Source organism: Ananas comosus, linkage group 1, assembly GCF_001540865.1.
Source record: "Ananas comosus cultivar F153 linkage group 1, ASM154086v1, whole genome shotgun sequence".
Classification (NCBI taxonomy): Eukaryota; Viridiplantae; Streptophyta; class Magnoliopsida; order Poales; family Bromeliaceae; genus Ananas; species Ananas comosus.
In genome coordinates, this window is record NC_033621.1 from 13,630,619 (window position 1) to 13,652,076 (window position 21,458).

The 21,458-nt window shown below is 41.3% G+C and overlaps 2 protein-coding genes across 2 annotated transcripts; one reads left to right on the top strand and one right to left on the bottom strand.

Annotated features, from left to right (window-relative positions):
* On the top strand, nt 5,726–8,490 carry LOC109721066 (subtilisin-like protease SBT1.9). The gene has a single exon (XM_020248487.1). The coding sequence runs from the start codon at nt 5,851–5,853 to the stop codon at nt 8,200–8,202; it is 2,352 nt and encodes a 783-aa protein (XP_020104076.1). The 5' UTR covers nt 5,726–5,850; the 3' UTR covers nt 8,203–8,490.
* LOC109715414 lies at nt 8,993–20,529 on the bottom strand. The gene is made up of 6 exons (XM_020240427.1): nt 19,980–20,529; nt 18,860–19,069; nt 17,237–18,770; nt 11,523–12,034; nt 10,812–11,021; nt 8,993–10,723 (listed from the first exon to the last, which is right to left on the bottom strand). Exons 1-6 carry the CDS (start codon nt 20,501–20,503, stop codon nt 9,181–9,183), a joined length of 4,533 nt encoding a protein of 1,510 aa, XP_020096016.1. The 5' UTR covers nt 20,504–20,529; the 3' UTR covers nt 8,993–9,180.

The following is a 21,458-nucleotide window of genomic DNA, read 5'->3' on the forward strand; positions in this document are numbered from 1 at the left end:
TTTGATAGAATTCAGGGGCAGTTGCACAATCTGTTTTATAAAACCTTTTCGTTGTTAATAAATGAAACTCCAGATATGCTTAATAGATTGTCTCTAGTAAAATTTAGTGGTTTTGGGTCCATGTTTTTTCAGCTTTGGCATGGTTATTATTTTTAAATATTTAAAAGTAGTGAGTTTTAGCACGGTTTTTTTGTTCATTTTAGCTACTAAATATATCTGAAGTAAATTTTGGGTGGTGTTTATATTTATGGAAAGTTGTTTGGATATTTTCTTTAGTGTGTCGAAAAAATAACAAAAATACTTAAAAAAATGTTGTGAATTTATTGTAAAAGTGAAAGGAGCTCAAACTAATCGATCTTTAGATTTGCTTGTTATTGTAATGCTGGAATTCACCAAGCATATATCGTATTATACATTCAACACTATTTCTATACCCACAGCATTTTATTTATGCACTAATCTTGTTCCCTGAGAGGGAATGCGAAATTCCATTTGAGAGAGAAATGAACTGGGGCCCAAGCGACTAAGAGTTTTCGCCTTTGCGCTGCCATCTCGCTCGCCGGTGCCTGAAACTTTGTCGGCCGCCAACTATGCTGGTGCTCAAAGCTTCATCGGCACGCAATCTATATCGGCGAAGCTGGCTGCCGGCGAAGTTTCAGGCGCCGACGAAGTTGGCTGCCGGCAACGTCGCCGGCGAAGGTTTGAACTCTGGCGAAGGAGATGAAGCCGCAAGATACGACAAGAGAAAGATGAATTCACCGACGTAGAATTGCTCGCAGACAAACTTTGAGCATCAGCAAAACTTGCTGCCGGCAATGTCGCCGGCGAAGGTTCGAATTCCGGGAATGAGATGGGAGCGCAGAGACGAAAACTCAGAGCTCCTTTTAGTTTCTTTTATGTAATGAGTGTAACATTATTGATTATACAATTACTCCTCTACAATAAAATTAGGGAAAACTTCAAAACCCTCCCTGTGGTTTCGTGCATTCTCACTTTGCTACCCTGTGGTTTAAAACGTATCAATTTGCTCCCCTGTGGTTTCGTTTTTATTTTTTTGCTATCAATTTTATTATTATTTTTTTTTAAAATCAGTGACAAAGTTAAAATTAAAGGATACTAAAGTGACTATTCGATAAATATAGATGGTTATCTGAAGTTTTTTGTATATAATNCTGTGGTTTCGTTTTTATTTTTTTGCTATCAATTTTATTATTATTTTTTTTTAAAATCAGTGACAAAGTTAAAATTAAAGGATACTAAAGTGACTATTCGATAAATATAGATGGTTATCTGAAGTTTTTTGTATATAATTTAACGAAATATTAACGAAAAAGCTTTCGAAAAGATAAAAATGAAACCACAGGGGGGTAAATTGATACGTTTTAAACCACAGGGTAGCAAAGTGAGAATGCACGAAACCACAGGGGGGGTTTTTGAAGTTTTCCCATAAAATTATAAGGTATCCGAACAAACTCTACTGAATTTGATCAAAGTAGGTTGACAACTTTAATAAGTCTATTTACCAATATTTAATTCTGATTCTGCCCTAAATTTTAGGTAAAATTGAAATTTCCATTTGCCCATTTCGCAATTGTCGATTTCCTTGTCCCTAGGTAACCACTAACAAGGAGCCTAGCTGTACCAGATGGTGATAACTTAGAATAAATCATCATCTGTTCCCGACTCCCTTGTTTGCATTTGCTTTTAGCCACTGTTGAATTTTGTTTCTCTTCTCCATTTGTGATCTTATCTCCTTTTCCATTTCTCACAACCACACTTTAATAAACACATCCTCTTCCGCTTCTCTTGGAAAAGAAAAACTTACTATTACCATACGGTGTTGAGAATTTTTTGAATGAAAGCTAAAGCTTTAATATGAAACTTTGTATTTACTGCAACAAAGAGTGAAAAAAAATAGTATTTGATATTTAATGTATTCTAAAGTATTTTACAAAAAACAGTACTGATGTGGATGGTTGACCTATTTTGAATCTCTCTTTGTGGCCCCCTTATCTTGTAGCATATATGATTGTAACTCCCACGTTCACTCTCCCAGCTGTATGTGGAGAAAAACAGTGTAATCAATGTGATTGAACACCCACCATTGTTTCTCACTGGAACCCATTATTTTATTTTCATCAACCAATTAAAAAAGAAAAAAAAGGGCATGATATATAATATATCTACCAATTCTCTATGTTATGGTGACAATGGCTATTTCGTTTTTCGCTATTTTGTTTTTTTTTCTTATGAACAACCAAAAGTGCCATCTAATCTTTGAGCATGGAACGAGACTAAGATAGTTTTTTTTTTTTTTTTCCTTTGTTTCTCTTTTTCTTTTTTGTTTTTGTGAAAAGAAGTATCCTTTAAAAAGTGAATAGTATCTTTTGTTGGAACCACACTACACTTGCTTCACTCTAGCTAGTGTTCTCCCCAATTTGAAAGGAGGAAACCAATCCATGCCACTTAGAGAGTCTTCTCTATTTAAGTGGCAATGAACATGGCTTTTTGTACCCTGTCAATTCTATTGGAGAGTAAGTATATTAGTATATATATATATTAAAGAAAAATTTTGTTCATGTATTTTTGGAAACTAGTTATAGTGCAAAGGCCATGCGCCTCGCATTTATAAATTTAAGTTAATTTAAATTTAAATTTGAAGTAAAAAAGAAAATTTTGAATTTGAATTTTGAATTTAAATAATTATTAGTAGTAAAATTTTGAATTGATTTCAATCTTTTAACTAATGCTTGGATTCTGATTTAAATTTATGATCAAACTCAAAATTTAAATTGGAATTTGAATTCATTATTTGAATTTAAACAATTGTTGATTTGATATGTCTATTTGTAAACTATTTTATTTTTCAAATCTGATTTATTTTTAATTATTCTTTTTTTGTAATGTGTATGAAATGTTCTTTTATTCTATCTAATATTTCGTCTTGAAAATTTTTCATCTATTTCTATATATAGTATAAATAATAATATTTCGTTGCTTCCGCGTGCACGTGCACTAAAGAGAATCTTTATTTGTCAATTATTTCATTTATAATTATTTGTCTTATATAAGAGTAAGAGAGCGAAATTTTTGTTAAGCATCATTTCAACATAAAATTGATTTAGTACATTATTTTACATAGCATTACATAAAAGCATTTTTTATGAGTGAGAGAGATTTTACTCTCCGTCTATCTATATAGATTTAGACTGAAATACTATCAAGAGCACCAAACTATCGGTGCTATTAGGTTTTCAACTCTTGGATGAAGAAACGTACGGTTAGGATGATATGGGCCCTCTAGGGTTGAGTAAGTTGTTGATTGAATAGTATAATCTAACGAGTGAAAATAATCAATGGGTTAAGTCTAACGGTGGAAAATTTGGTAGTACTAAGCGCTTAGTGCTATTGATAGTATCATAGCTGAACTCCTATATATATATATATATATATAGAGTGGGCTGGTATGCTTTCGTAAGCACGGAAGCACCCCAGACGCACTCTATATATATATATATATATATATATATATATATATATAAAGAGAGAGAGTGAGATTACATTTATAGGGCAATATTACTAATACACTCAAAAGTGAGGTGTATATTTTTTTTTTTTTGAGAGATAGATAGCATGCTACCTTCTTCGTTTATTTCATTTAGAAATAAATTTAGTTGGAAATGTAAATCAACTAGGATTCGAACTTGAGATCTCGAGTACCAACCACCAAGTCTTTTGCCACTTGCGCTAGGAACGGTCGGTATATCTTATATTTTTTTTTTATTTCAGGATTATCATGTCTCACTTGTTACATCAATTTTTCTATTTTTAACAAAAAAAAAATATTTGAATTTTTGTGAACTCTAATTAAGAGCATAATGTAAAACACACACTGCATTTTAGGATGTACATGTTGTTATCAAAAACCTTATGATTAGAACTAAAAAATAATATTAAAAATAATAATAATAAAAGAAGAAGCTGTCTAAATCTTGTAAAGGTGTACTCAAAGGAAAAAAGCTAATCTACAAACTATTGACAAATTGTACCCAAATGAAGTGCAAAACCTTCACGAAATTAACTTACTTGTATTTGTTTACTAAATAATCTGTCACAATCAATATATGCTGGAAAAAATCAAAGGGACCATCACTTTATCAACATGGAACAATTGAACTTGTCTTTATTTTAAAAAAAGACAAAATTAATTAACCTAGCACCACAATATATATACTCACATATCAGAAGCAATTAATTAACCTTTAGGCTCTTCAGTTACATCAAAAGGCAATTATAATATGAGATTAGTTGCAAATTCAGTTTCTAGAATTTTGATTCAATTTAATTTTTTTCTTATACATTTTTATCTATAACTATTTAGGCTCTAATGTAAACCCTTAACATTATTCTTAGAGTGTGTTGGGTTCGAAGTCGGAATCGGTATCGGAGTAGGAATGAGAATAAGCTGAAAATGGAATCGGAATGATTTATTATCTCATTCTGTTTGGTTCGCCACCTGAATCGAAATCGGAATGAACCGTTCTCATAGACGGTGTTTGGTTTAAATAGATATCTCATAAACGTAATCAAATTAATATATCAATTTTATCTTTATAATATATTAGTTTAAATTCAAACTAAAAATTAAATGTTAAAAATTTACGTCAAAGTTTTAAAATAATGTCAAAATTTTAAATATATTTTTTTTAAAATTAAAATTTGAAATTGAATAGATAATTCAAAATATAAAACTAAATTTTGATTTATTCAAATTTACACATAAAATTATAATTTAAATTTCAATTTGAATCCATAAATTTAATTTAAATTTTAAATAAAATTTGAATACAACTTTAGATTTTTAAATTAAATTTAAATTTAAATTTATAAATTAGATTAGAAATACTTGATTGAATTTTAATTTTTAATTTAAGTTCAAATTAAAATTAAAATTTATAAATATAAGTTTTAAACGTAAACTTATGTTTTAATTAAAAAGAAAGTTTAAAAAATTAAATTTAATCCGAATAAATTTATTTCGTCCGGATTTAATTTTCAATCCAGATTGAACAGAAGGGTAATTGAGGGGATTCTTATTCACCTGGGAATCGAAATCGAAATGAAAATTTCGCATATCAAATACGGACAAACAGATTCGTCCATTTCAATTCCAATTCCAAAGTGAAAAAGTAGCGAACCAAACACGTTCCGTCTGAAATGACAGCAAATTATGTTACATAAAGTAAAAATATATGAGAAATTTGAACCAGAACATATTAGTTCAATAAAAATATTTTTTCTAAAAGTTTGAACAAAAAAAGATCAAAAAAAGATGCCGATCTCTACGTATTTTACATTTTTACTCCTTATGACTCTTTCAATATCAAACAGACCGTGACGAAAAAATTCTACTCAAAATTGAAGCTACTTAAAACTATGAGAACATTTAACCATTTAAGATGAACTAACCTAGAAGTAGAAAATTAATAATAATGATAATAGATCCATCCTCAAACACAAAGCCACGTAATTGTCAACTCTCTCTCTCTCTCTCTCTCTCTCTCTCTCTCTCTCAACCACAAAAGCTCACATCAAAAGAAAACCCCACACGGCCATACCTTAAAACCCTAACAATTTAATGAAGCAGGTAACTCGCTACCTATTTTTTTAAAAAAAAACCAAACAACTTGAGCAAACTTAGTCCATATGCCCCACCTAATTATTGTTCTATTATTATCTTCTCGCATCATATCCCATACACTACTACTACTATAAAATGATGCGGCAAAAACACTTTAATTTCCCAATCCACACCACAACAACAACAACAACAACAACAACAACATCTCCATGGCTCGTCTCCCACCAGTAGTAAAAAGATTAGTACTAATAATAATGCTTCTACTAACTCTATCATCCACCGTACACGTGTCATCCTCTGCGCCGTCGGATTCCGCCACCTACATCGTCCACATGGACCTGTCCTTGATGCCGCGCGCGTTCTCCAGCCCGCGCGTTTGGTACCGCGCCGCGGTGGCCGCCGCCGCCGCCGCCGTCGCGGACGCCGACGCGCTTCGTCCCGGCTCCTCGGCGGCGGCGCCCCCCCCGGAGATCGTCTACGCGTACGAGAGCGCGATCCACGGCTTCGCGGCGCGGCTCTCCTCGGCGCAGCTCGCGCGGCTCAGGGAGTCGCGCGGGTTCGTGTGGTGCCACCCCGACGCGGTTGTTCGCCCCGACACGACCCACACCCCCGATTTCCTCGGCCTCTCCCCCGACCTCGGGCTCTGGCCCGCGTCCAACTACGGCGACGGCGTCATCATCGGCGTCGTCGACACCGGGATCTGGCCCGAGAGCGCCAGCTTCTCCGACCGCGGCCTCGGCCTCGGCCCCGCGCCGCCGCGCTGGCGCGGCGTCTGCGAGCGCGGCACCGCGTTCGCCCCCTCCCTCTGCAATCGCAAGCTCATCGGCGCGCGCGGCTTCAACCGCGGCCTCCTCTCCCACAACCCTAACCTCACCATCGCCGTCAACTCGCCGCGCGACACCGACGGCCACGGCACGCACACCGCGTCCACCGCCGCGGGGACGCGCGTCGCCGCCGCGTCCTTCTTCGGCTACGCCCGCGCCCCCGCCCCCGGCGGGGGCGCCCGCGGCGCGGCGCCGCGGGCGCGCGTCGCCGCGTACAAGGTGCTGTGGGCCGAGGGCGCGTACGCCTCGGACGTGATCGCGGGGATCGACGCCGCCGTATCGGACGGCGCGGACGTGATCTCGCTCTCCCTCGGGCTCAGCGGCGCCGCCCTCTACGACGACCCCGTCGCCGTCGCCGCGCTCGCCGCCGTTGAGCGGGGCGTCTTCGTCTCCGCCTCCGCCGGGAACGAGGGCCCCGTCCTCGGCTTCGTCCACAACGGCACCCCCTGGGTGCTCACCGTCGGCGCCAGCTCCGTGGACCGGGTGTTCGCCGGGATCGTGCGCCTCGGCAACGGCGCCTCCCTCCTCGGCGAGTCCCTCTATCCCGGAAACCCGTCCACATTCACCGACCTACCCCTCGCCTCCCTCGGCTCCTGCGCGAACGCGACGCTTCTCCGAAAACACCGCCGCAAATTAGTGGTTTGCGACGCCAAGGATTTTCTCGGCTCCGCGGCGCAACACGTCACCAATGCCAAAGTGGCAGCGGCACTTTTCATAACAACCGACACTTTTCGCGATTTGTACGCGCTCTTCAGTTTCCCCGCGGTCATTCTGAGCCCGCGAGACGGTTCGGTCGTCTTGGACTACATAAACAAGAGCCCGAACCCGAAGGCCTGTTTGCAGTTTAGAGAGACCATCTTGGGCTTGAAGCCGGCGCCGAAAGTGGCGCCCTACACTTCCCGCGGCCCGTCCGCGAGCAGCCCGCACGTCCTGAAGCCCGACATCGTCGCGCCGGGCACGCAGATTCTCGCCGCCTGGGCCGAGAACTCGACTGTCGGCACAGTTGGTTCGCGGGAGCTGTACAGCAAGTTTAATATTATTTCCGGGACGTCGATGGCGTGCCCGCACGCCTCCGGCGTGGCCGCCCTGCTCAGGGCGGCGCACCCCAGCTGGAGCCCCGCGGCCATCCGGTCCGCGATCATGACCACCGCCGATCCGTCCGACAACACGGGCCGGCCCATTAAGGACACGGGCCTAAAGGACCAGCCCGCCACTCCGCTGGCCATGGGCTCGGGCCAAATCAAGCCCAACAAGGCGCTCGACCCGGGCCTAGTTTACGACGCCGGCATTAAGGACTATGTGAGGCTCCTATGTGCCATGAACTTCACTACAAACCAACTCAAAATGATCACTCGGTCATCGTCAGTCGACTGCTCCGATGCCTCGTTGGATCTCAACTATCCTTCATTCATCGCCTTTTTCAACCCGAAAACCGCCGTCACAATAGATAATTCTATTAGAAAATTTAAGAGGACCGTAACGAATGTGGGGGATGCGGTGGCGACGTATAGCGCAAAAGTGAAGGAGATTAAAGGATTCTCGATAAGCGTCGTGCCGGATGAGCTAGTGTTTAAGGATAAGTATGAGAAGCAAAGCTTCACAGTTATTCTACAAGGGCACGTGAAAAATAAAAAGGATGAGGTGGTTCATGGCTCATTGAGTTGGGTGGATGACAAGGGAAAGTATGAAGTGAGGAGTCCTATTGTGGCAACCACCTTCAGCTCAGAACGGTTGTGAATGAAAATACTGACATTGCTAGAGCACTATTTAATTATTTTCAAATAAAATAAATTGAAAATATGGTTAGCACTGACCATAGTAGATTTTTCTTTATGAATGGATAAATTAGACCACTAGTGCTCCAAACTGTTTGATCCCCCAATTGTAAATTCGAACGTTTAAAATTTTAGTCAAATTCCAATATTTTACTGTCAGAAAAAAATTATAGTAGTCTCCATTTAATGTATCTGTACATTTATGTATTATATATATTCGTCGACCTGATTGATCAATCTCACATTTCAATTCCATCATGTGTGAGTTTTTTTCACTCTGAAAATTAGGCTGTTAAATTAGAAAAATTGAGATGAATTGAGGATCGGTGAATTTATTGTGTTAGGCTTAGTTTGGTATTGTGATCTATCTAACGCTATTAGATAAAATGGAGTTGAGGAAAAAACATATAGGGAGATGCTTCTGCGTTCTCCGGTGGGACCGCGGAAAATATATCATAACCGACTCATCACGATATGCGGAACGCAATATTACGTACGGAAACAAACAGAGTATTTTTCCATCGTCGTTTCTCACCGCACGTAACGCAATCTCCCCGCAATCCCAAACGAAGCCTTAGTAAGTATGACTGAATCAGCAGATGCAAAAAAACAACTTTTGAATTATTTTTTGCAGAATGTAGTGATGCTTAATTGTTGATATATAAAGGTGGGAACTTATGGAAAATAGAGCTAACATTACTTTGTAAACAAAAAAAGGATTGATTGTAAATAATTAATTTGCTTCCCTAATATTTATCTCACTCCAAATTGATAGAACAATTAAAGCATTTTCTCTTTTTCTTCATTAATTTATTAAAGGACAATCGATAATGCGTAATCATATATAGATTCAAAACTACAGCATCTGCTGCTGCTTCTCCCTGCAATTCCAACTTTCATTTCCCACTCTTCATTATGCCTCTCCATGCACGCGCGAATCTTAAAGCACCACTATTGGGCTCCTCACCGTGTATTTCCCGCTGGTATCACACCAAATTATGGCACCGTAGTTGTCACCCGTACCGGAAATTGGCGACTTAACCGTAACGGTCAGTTTGTAGCTCAGCTGCTGAAGAGTCTCCCGGAATTCCAGTTTCTGCGGCCACACCGCGATGTCGACTCCCCTCGTGGGCGCCACCGCGACGCTGTAGTTCCCAGGGGCCCCGACGTTTGTCAGGGTCCGCGAGAACTGCTGCGCGGCGCCAAGCGTCGCATTCGGCCCGAAAATCGCGATGAACGACGGGTAGTTGAGGTCGGCCGACGGCTTCGAGCAGTCGACAGCCGACGGCGGCATCCGCGCGATCGCGGCGATCTGCACGCGCGTGTAGTTGGAGCCGCACAGCATGTTCACGTAGTCCCGCGGTGCAGCATCGTAGACGAGCCCCGGGTCGAGCGCCCCGTTGGGGTTGACGTGCCCAGCGCCGATCGCTAGGGGGCTGGCGAAGGCGTAGCCGTTGCCAGCATCCCTGATCGGCCGTCCCGTGTTGTCAGTGAATGCCGCGGTGGTCATCATCGCCGACCGGACCGCCGCGACGCTCCACTCCGGGTGCGCCGCCTTCAGCAGCGCCGCAACGCCACTCGCATGCGGGCACGCCATTGACGTCCCCGAGATCACGTTGAACTCGCTGGCGAGCGGCGTGTTGCCGATCACCGACGTCGGCAGCGTCGGTATCCACGACGCGAGGATGTTGTCCCCGGGAGCCAGGATGTCGGGCTTCAGCACGCCCGGGTAGCTCAGTGACGGCCCCCGCGACGAGTAGTCGGTCACGACCGGGGCCGGCTTCGTGCCCAGAACCGTCTGCTGGAACTGTACGCTTGCGGTGGGATGCGAAACTGTGCGGATGTACTTCAGGAGATCTACCGCGGCCTTCGGGCCGATGACGACCCCCGGAAACGAGAATCCGGAGTAGGATTCGTTCGAAAGAAAGATTGCGCCACCGACGGTGGATTGGCCCACCGCCTCCACCTGGTCGAACAGCGACCCAGTGTCTTGGCACACAACGACCGCACCGTCCAATGTCGATAAATCGGCCGCGGAATTGCAAGCCGAGATGGTCCTGTTGTAGACCAAGGACCTGTTTTGGATCCACGCGTTCTCAGGGTAGAGCGAAAGGCCGGTTAGGGTTTGCCCGTTGCCGAGCGTCACCACTGCGGAGAACTGGCGGTCGACCGTGCCGGCGGCCACCGTCAGCTGCCAGGGGATGCCGTTGTGCAGCGAGGTGAGCTCCGGGCCGTAGTTCCCGGCCGACGAAGAGACGAAGACCCCCCGCTCCATCGCGGCGAACGAGGCGATCGCGACCGGGTCCTCGTACAGCGGGACGCCGTCGAACCCCATCGATATCGAGATGACGTCGACGCCGTCCGCGATCGCCCGGTCCATCCCGGCCAGCACGTCCGATGCGTACCGCCCCTCGTCCCAGTTCGTCTTGTACATGGCCACCCTCGCCCGCGGCGCGATCCCTCGTGCAATACCCCGAGCGTACCTGTAAAACCAGCCCTTTTATCATCTAAAGCTTATGCGGGTAGAGAATGATTATATATATCAGAGTAAATCACGCTTCCAACATATACCCGTAGAAGGAGGCGTCGGGGACGAAGTTTCCGGCGGCGGTGGAGGAGGTGTGGGTGCCGTGGCCCTCCGTGTCGCGAGTCGAGTTCATGGAGAGGACTATGCCCGGGTTCGCGGCGACGAGGCCCTTGTTGAAGAATTGAGCTCCGATGAGCTTCCGGTTGCACAACGACAAGTTGAACGCCTGGCCAGGCTCACACTTACCCTTCCACCTGTTGTATATAAAATATTAAAATATATTTTATATTAAGTTTTGAAGAAAATAATTTTCACTTAAATCTACTGCAAAACGAGGTTCAGTAAAATTTTAACAGCTTTATGCACATTGTATTTGTATCTACTCCTCAAAGAGAAATTTTGTAGGTGCGGTGTTTACGGTAACACGTACAATTAATTGCATCCACCGAAAATTTATAATTTTGGTATTAAATTTTAAAAACTGTAATCTTTATGCTCAGGAGATTTGCTAATTTTGATCATTTAATTTATACCAGTTCCGAAACTGAGAAATAATTTTTTGCAATCATGAAAAATAAAAAACAAATACTTTTAACTATATTATTAACGGTATTGACCGTCGATTCTTATATCTTATTATCGAGAATAAGATGAAAATATTCTAATTATTCTCAAGAATGTGTCAATTTAATCTTTTATTCTACATGTTTAGTACAAAATAGTACTCGAGAGAAGTAACAGTTATTTCGCATTACCTTTTGGGCACCTCAGAATAGCCGGCGTCGATGAAGCTCCGGCTCTCGGGCCAAATCCCGGTGTCGATCATTCCGACGATGACATCCTCGCCTAACTTGGAAGCCGACCAAAGACCGCTCGACGGGTCGAGCGAGAGGAACTGGTACGTGTACGTCGTGTCGAGGGTCGCCTGGCGATCGGCGTACGCCGACACGAAGCCCGGAGAGCGGCGAAGGCTGCGCAGCTCATCCTCCGACAGAAGAGCGCTGAACCCGTGAAAAGCATCGTCGTACGCGTAAACGAGACTAGGAGCGTCGGCAGACGCCTTTACGGACGCGAGGGTGACGGAATACCACTCGCGGTGGTTGGAGAATGTCGCGGGCATGGCCGACTTATCCATGTGGACAATGTACGTGGATCTACCGACCGCAGACACCGCTGCCGCTGCGGCCGCCGAGAGACGAAGGATTGAGAAAACAAGGCATGTTCCCAGGAGGAGAGCATGAATAGTAAGGGCCATTGCAAGTGTACACTAGTTCTCCTTAGCCCTGCAGTGTGACCTGCATATGGTGCACACTTTATATAGCCTTTTTTATCTCCAATTGTAATGATCGAGGTTAACCTTAGGACGGTCAAATAGAATAATCTATGAAAGCAACATGAAATAGAAGGAGCAAAGAAGGTCACTATCGCATCGGCGATATCACACCAACTACTTGGGACGAGAGAAAAAAACGAAGGAAAGCATCGGAATGGCCGATGCAACGTAAGACTCATTCCTATTATTTTCGTAGTCTTTTTCGCTGCTAATATAGTCGGTAAAAATATGCTACTTATTTTTTAGAATTTTGGGTTAATTAAATCTTAGTAATTCACGAAGAAGAAAGATAAAGGAGTTAATGAGAGCCCAATAATCTTTCATCGGAAACGATAGGAAAATAGGATTTATTTCTACAAAGGTAGAGTTGCTGGAGAATAATATTTTTATATTCAACGTACTTTTTAATGATTTGATAAGCAATGACCAAATTAAAATAGTTTTGACAATAATTACTTGTGTGATCTACGTGTTTGACTTAGATTTTAAAAAGTGGAGCTTTTGGTTAATCCCCCTTTCAAAATCTTATTCTGATGCCCAAAATTAGACTCCGTTAAACCCTGTTGTTAAAATCTGATTAATTTTGAACTAAAATTTTGAACTAAAATTTTATTCTAAATTAATTTTAAATTTAAATCTAGGTTTTAAATTTTGAATTTGTAATTTCCCATTTTCAAATTTTAGATTTTAAATTTCAAAACTCAAATCTCAAATTTTAAATTTTAAATTTTAAAATCCTAAAGCTAACTTTTAAATGCTAAAGTTTTAAATTTATAAATTTCAAATTTAGCTTTTAAATTCAAATGCCAAAATTTAAATATGGGTTCAGATTTTATATTTAGAATTTTGAACTATTAGAGTCAAATTTTAATTTTAAATTCACATTTTAGTATAAAATTCAGCAAAAAAAAATTTATTTTCAAACAGCAAAATTTTTTTGTCAAACAACTTTATAAAATCACTTTCCTACATTCCTACTAGATTCAACCAAACGCTATATAACTTTTAACAAAAATTAATTCTCAAAATTAAAATTAATTCTGTAAAAATTACTTTTTTAGAATCTTAGACCAAACGGCCCCATATTCAAGAAGCTTGGAAGCATCAAATGTTGGATAGGTAATCACATTTGCTTTGTAGTTTCTTTTGTTTTTTTATACACACTACTAACATATTGCTTTTGCACTCTATACATCTTCAAACTTCATTTATTAATAAAAATAAAAACGCTTTTGTTTCTTTTATCCCTTTCTGTTCTTGTTTACTATTAAAAATAAAAACGCTTATGTTCCGTTCTTGTTTACTACGATTATTTCTGGCATTATTGCATTACAAGCTCCAATAATGACAAGAAGCAAANAATCATGCAAGCCAAATATATATGATTAGATAAAAATATTTCCTCTACAAACCATATATCAAAAATTCTTGATCTACACCATGTCAAGTCAATTAAGCTCGACTTGACTTAAAAGTGCACTTAAAACTAACCTACCTAATTAATGTTAATAAATACCAAAAAGAATTGGAAATATCTCTTTTAGCATCAATTTTTGGGTCAAAGTTTGAATTTGGACCCCAAATTCAATATACCAAAATGAAGGAACTGATCTCCTACATATCAAATTTCCACAAATAATAAGACCAGGAACAATGACCTTTTGGATTCTACTATTTAACTGCAAAGACTTTGGCATCCATTTCTTAAATGGGGTAATTGCATATGTTACAATATAAGACTGGTTATAATGCACGTGTAATGCACATCACATTTATAAATTAAATTAAATTTAAATTTAAAGTTAAAATAAATTTTGAATCTGTATCTTAAATTTAAATAATTATTGGTAACAAACTCTATTTTTTTAATTAAGTTATTTTTTAAATTTGATTTGTTTCTAATCTATTTACTTATATTGTAAATATTTTTTTTATGTGTTCCATACCGTACAATTTTTTTTTTAATATATATACCCAAAATTTAAAAATCGAATTGATTTCAAATATTAAATTAAAGTTTGAATTTAGATTTAAATACATGAATCAAACTCAAAATTTAAATTTAATTTTGAACCTATTGTTTGAATTTAAATAATTGTTGATTTAATATGTCTATTTTTAAGCCATTTTATTTTTCAAACTTGATTTGCTTTTAGTTAGTTTATTATTAAATTTTTTTTTTATAATGTGTATTCTTTTATTCTATCTACGATACTATTTGTTAACTCAAAATTTTTTATTTGCTTTTATATTTATAGTATAGATAGTAATTTTTTTTACTTTTTTTTTTCTAAGAATAATAGTAAATTTGTGTCTTTGTTCTTAATTACAAAGATTCCCCCTCAGTTGCTTCTTTGCATTAAAAATTGCATCGAATTCGAATCCTACATTTTGTCTCCAACTCAAATAAGTCTAAATTTTGAGATAATTATTGAATTTGGCTGTGAAACTTTGCAAAAACAAGTTTGCATATTATATCACTTAAATCGTGTAAGTAAAACTTGCGTCTTTAAACTTATTTTAGTAGAATTTGACGGCTAAATCCAATAACTGTTCCATGTTTTTGGGCTCATTTGCCATAGTGACAAAGCGTGAGATGAAAATTGATGCAATTTTTAATACAGATCATGAGTAATTAAGGCTATGTTTGGTTCGAGTATAAACAAGAACTGCTTGTTTCAGAAATAAATACAGGTTCAGGTATAAGCAAGAACTAGACCAATTGGTTCGTAAGAGCTCGACTGTCGGCACAGTTGGTTGGCAAGAGCTGTACAGCAAGTTTAACATTATTTTCGGGACATCGATGGCATGCCCGCACGACACCGGCGTGGCCGCTCTGCTCAGGGCGGCGCACCCCAGCTGGAGCCCCGCGGCCATCCGATCCACAATCATGACCACCGCCGATCCGTCCGACAACATGGGCCAGCCCATTAAGGACACGGGCCTAAAGGACTGACCCGCCACTCCGCTCGCCATCGGCTCGGGCCAAATCGTGCCCAACAAGGCTCTCGACCCGGGCCTAGTTTACGACGCCGACATAAAGGACTATGTGAGGCTCCTATGTGCCATGAACTTCACTACAAACCAACTCAAAATGATCACTCGGTCATCGTCGGTTCACTGTTCCGATGCCTCGTTGGATCTTAACTACCCTTCGTTCATCGCCTTTTTCAACCCGAAAACCACCGTCACGATCGACAATTCTATTAGAAAATTTGAGAGGACCGTCACGAATGTGGGGGATGCGCGCGGCGGCGACGTATAGCGCAAAAGTGAAGGGGATTAAAGGGTTCTCAATTAGCGTCGTGCCGGATGAGCTAGTGTTTAAGGACAAGTATGAGAAGCAAAGCTTCACAGTTTATTCTAGAATGGCACATGAAAAATAAAAAGGATGAGGTGGTTCATGGCTCATTGAGTTGGGTGGATGACAAGGGAAAATATGAAGTGACAAGCCCTATTGTTGTTGGTATTAGATTAGGATTCTCCTTTTGGGATATTTTATTCTAATCTAATTAGAATTATTTAGTCCCATATTGAATAATAATCTTAATTGAATTATTGTGTATTCCTATAAATATATATACGAGGCTAAACCTCTCATAATAATATAATATAGGAAATAAATATTCTCCTTCTCTCTCCGCGATCTACGGTACGTGCTTATCTATCCTTGGGCTAGGGTTTGCGGCGTGGCTTTGCATATGCTTCCCCTTAGGTGGAGCAGGACCGAACACTGGAGCGATTCTCTTTGACTCTGCATTCGTGAGGACGGCAATAACACTCCGCTTGCGCACCAACAATTGTGGCAACAACCTTCAGCTCAGAACGGTTGTGAATGAAAATACTGATATTGCTAGAGCAGTATCTAATTATTTTCAAAGAAAATAATTCCAAAATATGATCATTAGATATACTATATATGCACTGACCATAGTAGGTTTTTCTTTATGAATGAATAAATTAGACAACTAGTGCTCCAAATTATACCAGCTGGTCCTGAGAATTGTAAATTAGAACGTTTAAAATTTAATCTGCTAATTCCGATATTTTATTGTTAGAAAAAAATTAGTAGTCTCCATTTAATGTATCTGTACATTTATGTATTATATATATTCATCGACCGAATTGATCAATCTCACATTTCAATTCCATCGTGTGTGAGTTTTTTTCACTCTGAAAATTAGGATGTTAAATTAGAAAAAATGAGATGAACTGAGAATCAGTGACTGTGCTGTGTACTTAAGTATGACTGAATCAGCAGATGCAAAAGATAACTTTTAAATTATTTTTTTGCATATTGTAGGGATGCTTAATTGTTGATATATAAAGGTCGGAACTTATCAAAAATAAATCTAACATTATTTTGTAAAAAACAAAGCATTCATTATAAATAATAATTGGAAAAACTTCAAATACCCCCTGTGGTTTTGCACTTTCTCACTTTAACACCCTGTGGTTTAAAGTGTATCAAGTTAGTACCATATGGTTTCGCACTTTCTCACTTTAGTATCCTCTGATTTCAAGTGTATCAAGTTAGTATCCTGTGGTTTCGCACTTTCTCACTTTAATTAGTACCCTGTGGTTTAATATTTCGTTAAATTATATATCCCGAAATGGATAATAAAAAGAGAAAATTGAAACCACAAGGTACTAACTTGATACAAAAATAAAATCACAGGGTATTAATTTGATACACTTGAAACCACAGGTACTAAAATGAAAAAGTGCGAAACCATAGGGTACTAACTTGATACACTTGAAACCACAAGATACTAAAGTGAGAAAGTGCGAAATCACAGGGTACTAACTTGATATACTTTAAACCATAGAATACTTAAGTCAGAAAATGCGAAACTACGTAAAGGGTATTCGAAGTTTCCCCTAAATAATTTGCTACCCATATATTTTATCTCACTCCAAAATGATAGAACAATTAAAGCATTTTCTCTTTTTCTTCAGTAATTAATTAATTAAAAGACAATCGATAATGCGTAATCATTTATAGATTCAAAATCACTTCATAAATAAAAATGCCTTACGGTACCTAAACAGCATCTGCTGCTGCATCTCCCTGCAATTCCAACTTTAATTTATTTCCCACTCTTCATTATACCTCGTGCATGAATCTTAAAGCACCACTATGGGGCTCCTCACCGTGTATTTCCCGCTGGTATCAAACCAAATTATGTCACCGTAGTTCTCACCCGTACCGGAAATTGGTGACTTAACCGTAACGGTCACTTTGTAGCTCAGCTGCTGAAGAGTCTCCCGGAACTCCAGTTTCTGCGGCCACACCGCGATGTCGACTCCCCTCACCGGCGCCACCGTGACGCTGTAGTTCCCAGGGGCCCCGACGTTCGTCAGGGTCCGCGAGAACCGCTGCGCGGCGCCGTGCGTTGCGTTCGGCCCGAAAATCGCGATGAACGACGGGTAGTTGAGGTCGGCCGACGGCTTCGAGCAGTCGATGGCCGACGGCGGCACCCGCGTGATCGCGGCGATCTGCGCGCGCGTGTAGTTGGCGCCGCACAGCATGTTCACGTAGTCCCGCGGCGCGACGTCGTAGATGAGCCCCGGGTCGAGCGCCCCGTTGGGGTTGACGTGCCCGGCGCCGATCGCTAGGGGGCTGGCGAAGGCATAGCCGTTGCCGGCGTCCCTGATCGGCCGTCCCGTGTTATCAGTGAACGCTGCGGTGGTCATCATCGCCGACCGGACCGCCGCGACACTCCACTCCGGGTGCGCTGCCTTCAGCAGCGCCGCCACGCCGCTCGCGTGCGGGCACGCCATCGACGTCCCCGAGATCACGTTGAACTCGCTGGCGAGCGGCGTGTTGCCGATCACCGACGTCGGCAGCGTCGGTATCCACGACGCGAGGATGCTGTCCCCAGGAGCCAGGATGTCGGGCTTCAGCACGCCCGGGTAGCTCGCCGACGGCCCCCGCGACGAGTAGTCAGTCACGACCGGGGCCGGCTTTGTGCCCAGAACCGTCTGCTGGAACTGCACGCTTGCGGTGGGATGCGAAACTGTGCGGACGTACTTCAGGAGCTCTACCGCGGCCTTCAGGCCAATGACGACCCCCGGAAAAGAGAATCCGGAGTAGGATTCGTTCGAAAGAAAAATCGCGCCGCCGACAGTGGATTGGCCCACCACCTCCACCTGGTCGAATAGCGACCCAGTGTCGTGGCACACGACAACCGCACCGTCCAATGCAGATAAGTCAGCCGTGGAATTGCAAGCGGAGATGGTCCTGTTGTAGACCAAGGACCTATTTTGGATCCACGCATTCTCAGGGTAGAGCGAAAGGCCGGTCAGGGTTCGCCCGTTGCCGAGCGTCACCACCGCGGAGAACTGGCGGTCGACCATGCCGGCGGCCACCGTCAGCTGCCAAGGGATGCCGTTGTGCAGCGAGGCGAGCTGCGGGCCGTCGTTCCCAGCCGACGATGAGACGAAGACGCCCCGCTCCATCGCGGCAAACGAGGCGATCGCGACTGGGTCCTCGTACAGCGGGACGCCGTCGAACCCCATTGATATCGAGATGACGTCGACGCCGTCTGTGATCGCCCGGTCCATCCCGGCCAGCACATCCGATGCGTACCGCCCCTCGTCCCAGATCGTCTTGTACATGGCTACCCTTGCCCGCGGTGCAATCCCTCGTGCAATACCCGGAGCGTACCTGTAAAACCAACCGCTTTTATCACCTAAAGCTTACACTGTTAGAGAATGATTATACATATCAGAGTAAATCATGCTTCCAACATATACCCATAGAAGGAGGCGTCAAGGACGAAGTTTCCGGCGGCGGTGGAGGAGGTGTGGGTGCCGTGGCCCTCCGTGTCACGAGTCGAGTTCATGGAGAGGACTTTGCCTGGTTTCGCGGCGATGAGGCCCTTGTTGAAGAATTGAGCTCCGATGAGCTTCCGGTTGCACAACGACGAGTTGAACGCCTGGCCCGGCTCACACTTGCCCTTCCACCTGTTGAATATAAAATTTTAAAATATATTTTATATTAAGTTTTTGAAGAAAATAATTTTCACTTAATACTGCAAAACGAGGTTTGGTAAAATCTTAACAGCTTTATGCACACTAGTGAAGTCACGCATTGCGACGGGCTAATGTTATAGAAGATAAAAGATTGACAAAATTAAAATTTTAAAATTTTTTAATTTAGATATATACAAATGTGGCAAAAGTTACAACAACAAATAAATTATACATAATAATAATAAAAGTTACAACAGCAAATAGATATATATATATTTTTAACGATTTGTTAGATAAAAATAAATCATATGAATACATTAATTAGAAAGTGGGTGGATGGAAAGACGAAATATTAGGTAGAGATGAGGTGGGAAGGCGAAGCATTAAAGAGTGTGGAGAGGGGGTGAAGGAGGAATTGTCATGTGGCAATTTTTATGAGAAACAATGTATAAGAATAGAAGAATAGAAGAATAGATTTTATCTACTCCTCAAAAGAGAAATTTTGTGGGTGTGTTCATTATATTTTGAGATTAATGCAACTTTATATGATGGACGGTAAATATTAATTGCCTTACATCATGGAGACTATTACCACAAAAATTTTGTTCAGCTTGCTGGATGAAAAATTTATAATTTTGATATGAAATTTTAAAAAATGTAATCTTTATGCTTAAGAGATTTGCTAATTTTGACCATTTGATTTATACCAGTTTTGAAACTAAGAAATAATTTTTTGCAATCATGAAAAAAAACATATATTTTTAACTATATTATTAACGGTATTGACCGTCCATTTTTATATCTTATTATCGAAAATAAGATTAAAAAATTCTAATTTTTCTCGAGAATACGTCAATTTAATCCTAAATTAATATTCTACATGTTGAGTGCAAAATAGTACTCGCGGGGAGTAACGGTTATTTCGCATAACCTTTGGGGCACCTCAGAGTAGCCAGCGTCGTTGAAGCTCCGGCTCTCGGGCCAGATCCCGGTATCAATCATTCCGACGATGACATCCTCGCCTAACTTGGAAGCCGACCAAAGACCGCTCGACGGGTCGAGCGAGAGGAACCGGTACGTGTACGTCGTGTCGAGGGTCGCCTGGCGATCAGCGTACGCCGACACGAAGCCCGGAGAGCGGCGAAGGCTTCGCAGCTCATCCTCCGACAGAAGAGCGCTGAACCCGTGAAAAGCATCGTCGTACGCATAAACGAGACTAGGAGCGTCAGCAGACGCCTTTACGGATGCGAGGGCTGCAGAATACCACTCGCGGTGGTCGGAGAATGTGGCGGGCATGGCGGACTTATCCATGTGGACAATGTACGTGGATCTACCGACCGCGGACACCGCCGCCGCCGCCGAGAGACGAAGGATTGAGAAAACAAGGCATGTTCTAAGGAAGAGAGCATGAATTGTAAGGGCCATTACAAGTGTACACTAGTTCTCTTTAGACCTGCAGTGTGACCTGTATATGGTGCACACTTTATATGGCCTTTTTTATCTCCAGTTGTAATGAGGTTAAGCTTAGGACGATCAAATAGAATAATCTATGAAAGCAATATGAAATAGAAGAATCAAAGAAGGTCACTATCGCATTGGCCATTTCACACCAACTACTTGTTGGGACAAAGATAGAAAAAAAAAACGAAGGAAAGCACTCGAATGGCCGATGCAAAGTAAGACTCTTTCCTATTATTTTCAGTCTCTTTCATTGCTAGCATAATTGATAAAAATATTATATATAAATAATATTTTTATATATACTATATATTTTTGGGTAGCGTTTGGTTCGGGAACGAGAAGGGGAATAAGCTATTGTTCCCCCCTTTGTTCCCAAACGGTATGTTTGGTTCCCGGGAACAGTAGTTCCCGAAAATCTGGAACAAGTTGGTATAAGGCTGGAACTGCTGTTCCACCTGTTTCCTGAAACAAGTTTGTTCCTTGATGAGAACAAGGTTAATTAAAATCGAAATTTAATTTTAATGACAGCAAATTATTAATTAATCTAATTAATATATTTAAATCATTATTTATTGCTTTAATAATTAAATAATTAATTTATTTATTATTTATAATTAATTATTAANATAATCCGTAAATATAAATTTTATTAAAATTTTTAAATTTTGCTTATATTATCTACCCGCTGCATCGCACGAATCTCTACACTAGTGCATATAATACCACAATATATATGGGACTAAAACACATGCACCTGTTGGCTTAAATAGGCTAGCATTCTGTCCTGTGGCGGGAGACCATGTTACGTCAAGTCATGTTCGAAATGGCGTGAGGCTCGATGGGCTGAGTCATGTTCGAAGTGGCATGAGACTGGTTGGGCCGAGTTTCAATCGAGACCCGTGGGCGTTGTATCTATATG